The sequence below is a fragment of the Borostomias antarcticus genome (genome assembly GCF_949987555.1).
Source record: "Borostomias antarcticus genome assembly, chromosome: 17".
In the NCBI taxonomy this organism is placed as follows: Eukaryota; Metazoa; Chordata; class Actinopteri; order Stomiiformes; family Stomiidae; genus Borostomias; species Borostomias antarcticus.
Window position 1 is genome coordinate 23933910 of NC_140250.1, and position 5000 is coordinate 23938909.

The 5000-nt window shown below is 50.6% G+C and overlaps 1 protein-coding gene across 1 annotated transcript in view; it reads right to left on the minus strand.

The window, feature by feature from the left end:
• dgkh (diacylglycerol kinase, eta) overlaps positions 1–5000 on the minus strand; it is a gene marked incomplete at both ends in the record, with an annotated part of 54941 nt that overhangs the window by 25481 nt on the left and 24460 nt on the right. Inside the window, one exon of the mRNA XM_084451846.1 lies at positions 1810–1914. Within this exon, the coding sequence (XP_084307972.1) occupies positions 1810–1914 (105 nt within the window). The remainder of the gene's footprint in view (positions 1–1809; positions 1915–5000) is intronic.

Here is a 5000-nt window from a genome sequence, read left to right on the forward strand (position 1 = left end):
GTTTACATGCAACATTTCAATCTACATTTCTGTGAACTTTACACTAGCATTGAGGAGGGACATTGTACATTTAACAGATAACAGATACTGTACATAACAGCACTTGAACACACAACACTGTATCATGCACAGCACTCAAATCAACCAAACACACACACACACGCACACACACACACACACACACACACAATCCATCCATCCATCCCTGGTGTGAGGCTTCTATGGCACTCAAGGCTAACCACAGCTAACAAACCTGCAACATTTATCTGAATATTAAATGACAAATGTAAAAAGTAAATGGCGTACACTTGCCTGTACGGAGCTTTTAATCAAAGCGCTTTACAATGGCCTCTCTCATTCACCCATTCACACACACATTCACACAACAATGGCGGCAGCTGCCGCGCAACGTGCTAGCGGGCGCTCTGGGAGCAGTCCGAGACTCTTCCAGTGAACCGTTTCACTCAGAACGCCGTTAGGTATTCTGAGCTGAGGAGTTCGCAGAGGCGGACGCTAACGGGGTTTACGGTAGCAGCACTTCGCTCCGGACGACCGTACCCCTGCCCCCCCCCCTCCCCACCGCTGTGTGGACGTGAACGGTGTCGTCCGGGAGGCCCGGGTTCGATAGCAGCGTTTTATCGGTAGCATAGGGAGCCTGGGGGGGGGAAGGGGGTTCTGGGGGCGTTGGCTGCATCATGGCAGAGAGAGAGAGAGAGAGGTGGGGGGGGTTGGGAGGGGGCATAGGAGACCTCCCTCCAAAATCAAACGGTTTCGTCGTGTAACGCAGGGCGGCTACCGAGGCCCGTCAGTCAGCGGCCCGGCGACGTTCTTCGACCGTCTTTTGGCCGTGAGATATGGAAATCGCACCTTCAGTTAGGAAATGTCGCACGGGTTCACGTCATTTTGAATTCCAGTCGTTATGCGAACTGGTTGGCTCAACTTGCGAGACAGACAAGTGTGTAATAATAAACCTCTCACCGAGATAAACACACCGTCTGAACAATTTAAGTCAGTCAGAGTTGTCTACGATGTTTGAATATGTCTCTTTTTTTTTAATACTCCCCAAGTGTGTGTGTGTGTGTGTGTGTGTGTGTGTCTGTGTGAGCCATCTCTTTGTGTGTGTGTGTGTGTGTGTGTGTGTGTGTGTGTGTGTGTGTGTGTGTTTGTGTGTGTGTGTGCGTGTGTTTGTGTGTGAGCCATCTCTTTGTGTGTGTGTGTGTGTGTGTGTGTGTGTGTGTGCGTGTGTGTGTGTCTGTGTGTGTGAGCCATCTCTTTGTGTGTGTGTGTGTGTGTGTGTGTGTGTGTGTGTGTGTGTGTGTGTGTGCGCGCGCGTGTGTGTGTGTGTCTGTCCACTAAGTGCTACTGCCTGGATTCTCTGTAGAGCCAAGTCAACAACAGACTCCAGAACACTCTACAACAGAGCCAGCATCTATCCGTCTTCACACAGATACACACATACAGTACACACATACAGTACACACACACACACACACACACACACACACATCTGGCTCATCGACAGCTAGCAGCTATACAACTACAACAGAAGAGCATTCACAGAACCAGCAAGATCTCAAACATCTCTTACTTTAAGCACAACATCAATCTCAGTAGTGGGTTGTTAGTAAGAATGTGACTGTCCCCGAATCACAGAGCAGACTAGCTTCTACTCTCTCTCTCTCTCTCTCTCTCGAAGAGGTATTGTTCATGCAAAGCCCTGACTCTCATGCTTACGGTCGCTCACATACATAGGACACACACACACACACACACACACACAGGCGATTCACTGGAAGGAGGCGGTCTTACCTCGTAGTGCTCTCGGGACTGGACGGACTTGAGTGAACTGATCCAGTCCTCCATCTCTTTCCTGTTCTCCGCGCAGAGAATGAGCCTGCGGAATGGGGTGATCACCTGGACACGCGGGCGGAGGGGTGGAGGGGTGGAGGGAGGGATGGGCAGAGAGAGACAGGTGGATGAGTGCGCCGGGCGTTCTCCTCTCAGCCCGCAGAGCGTCTGAGCTGCGAGAGCGCTCCGCTCCGCTCTTTAAGAGGGGGAGTGAGGACGAGCCCCCTCCCTCTCTCTCTCCCTCTCTCTCTCCTTCCTACACTCGCTCGCTCGCTCGCTCTTCTCTTTCTCTTCGACTCTCTCTCTCTCCCTCTCTCTCTCTCTCCTCCTTACACTCGCTTGCTCGCTCTTCTCTTTCCCTTTGACTCTCTCTCCCTCTCTCTCTCTCTCCTCCTTACACTCGCTCGCTCGCTCTTCTCTTTCCCTTTGACTCTCTCTCTCTCTCTTTGCCCCGATCTCTCCTCCTCTCGGCCGCTCTCTCTCCTCTCCCGCTCAGCTCCTCGCGCGTCCTTCCATTATTCTTCTCTCTCTCTCTCTCTCTCTCTCTCTCTCTCTCTCTCTCTCTCTCTCTCTCTCTCCCCTCTCTTTCTCTCTCTCTCTCCCTCCCCCCCTCTCTTTTTCTCTCTTTTTCTCTCTCTTTCAATTTCTCTCTCTCTTTCCCTCTCTTTCTCTCTCTCTCTCTCCCTCTTTCCCCTCACACTCCCTCCCTCCCTGCGATCCTGCTCTGAGGTAGATGTGTGCTGACAGGCGAATCGCCTAAGAGCCCCCCCGGTCTCCCTCCATCTCTCTCTCTCTCTCTCCTCTCTCTCCCTACATCTCTCTCTCTCTCTCTCTCTCTTTCCTCTCTCTCCCTATATCTCTCTCTCTCTCCGTGCTGCAGCAGTGTTTGCCTCCCACAGTACCAGAGAACATCAGCCATGCAGACAGACAGACAGACAGACAGACAGACAGACAGACAGACAGACAGACAGACAGACAGACAGACAGACAGACAGACAGACTCCACCCTTTCAACACCCACGCCGTCTCATTCATCCATCACAGCCGGTCCAGCCGCTCTCTCTCTCTTTATCTCCCACTGACTTCCTCATCCCTTCCTCATCCCTTCTCCTCTCTCTGTCGTCCCCTACACGTCTTCTCGTCCTCTCTCTGTCCCTCCACGCGTCTTCTCGTCCTCTCTCTCTGTCCCTCCATGCGTCTTCTTGTCCTCTCTCTCTGTCCCTCCACGCGTCTTCTCGTCCTCTCTCTCTGTCCCTCCATGCGTCTTCTCGTCCTCTCTCTCTGTCCCTCCATGCGTCTTCTTGTCCTCTCTCTCTGTCCCTCCACATGTCTTCTCGTCCTCTCTCTGTCCCTCCACATGTCTTCTCGTCCTCTCTCTCTGTCCCTCCATGCATCTTCTCGTCCTCTCTCTCTGTCCCTCCACATGTCTTCTCGTCCTCTCTCTCTGTCCCTCCATGCGTCTTCTTGTCCTCTCTCTCTGTCCCTCCACGCGTCTTCTCGTCCTCTCTCTCTGTCCCTCCATGCGTCTTCTCGTCCTCTCTCTCTGTCCCTCCATGCGTCTTCTTGTCCTCTCTCTCTGTCCCTCCACATGTCTTCTCGTCCTCTCTCTGTCCCTCCATGCATCTTCTCGTCCTCTCTCTCTGTCCCTCCACATGTCTTCTCGTCCTCTCTCTCTGTCCCTCCATGTGTCTCGCTCTCTCAGTCTCCCCTCTCTTCACCTCTCACATGAGGACAGAAGAGAGGGTCTTTACAGGCCAGGCACAGATTAGACTGTCCCTGAGACACACACACACACACACACACACACATTTTCTCCCCACAGGTATAATTAAACCTGGTGCGCACACACACACACACACACACACACACACACACACACACACACACACAGAGCATGCCTCATCCCTCCATCTCTCCTTTAATAGTCCCATTCCTCTCCTCCCTCTCTCCCTGTGCTACAGAGTGTCCCTCCACCCTGTCCACTCATCTCTTAATTGACTTGGCCTCCCACTCTCTCTCCCTCTCCATCTCTCTCTCTTTCTCTCCCTTTCTCAATTCAATTTCAATTCAAAGGGCGTTGCTGGCATGGGAAACATTACTTTACATTGCCAAAGCAAAAAAATCACAAACAATGAAAAGCGATATATAAATAAAATGTATTATTATTATTATTATCATTATTATTATTATTACGTACAGAGATCAGTGTGAAGCAGATCGGTTTGTGCAGGAATACAGATGGACAGTCTTTATGGTGATTGTGTTCCATTGGACGTCCTTTTCCTGTCACAACTGTTGACAGTCTTGCTGCTGTTTGCACATGGCTGTATTTCACCCAGCAGATATGGAGATGTTTTGTCATTAGTCATGTACAGTGACTATTAGTCATACTGTATGAGTCACACAGTGGCAGGTATTCCGCCACTGTGTGTTCTCTGTTTAGAGCCAAATAGCATTCCAGTTTGCTCTGGTTTTTGTTGATCCTTTCCAATGTGTAAGATAGTTTTCTTTCTGTTTTCGTACAGTTTGTTTTAGTCTGGTGGGGTTTCTGCTGGTGGCTCTGCTTGTGTTTGTGGACAGAGTCCCAGGACCGGCTGTCTGAGGGGACGTCTCTCTGTGGTCTCTCTGCGGTCTCTCTGTAGTCTCTCTGTAGTCTCTCTGCAGTCTCTCTGTAGGTGAGGGCTTTGTTATGGAGCGTGTCCGGGTCACGTTCATTTAGGTGATTATAACATTTAAATGCTCTCTTTTGAATTTTGATAATTAGTGGGTAGGGATTTGCAGAACTCAATTTGGTGTTAATCCTATTTTGTAAAATATTGGTTGGCAAGTGGACCCCAGACCTCGCGGTCAATAAGGGAAATGAGGTCTATGATGAGGTCTAATATCTTGAGCCAGGTTTGAACAGGAATGTCCGGCTTGATTTCTGACGGCACGGCCTCATCTCTCTGGCCGTCTAGCGCTTTGTTGAAGTTACCTGTGATGCTGATGTTTAGGCCAAGGTACCGTAGGTACAGTATTGTGTACTGTATGTTCTCTCTCCCTCTGTCTATTTCGCTCTCTCCCTCTCTCTCCTTCTCTCACTCTCTCCTTCTCTCTCTCCCTCTCTATCCAGGCAGGTCTGTAGCCCAGCAGCACATAATGCGCCCAGTCCA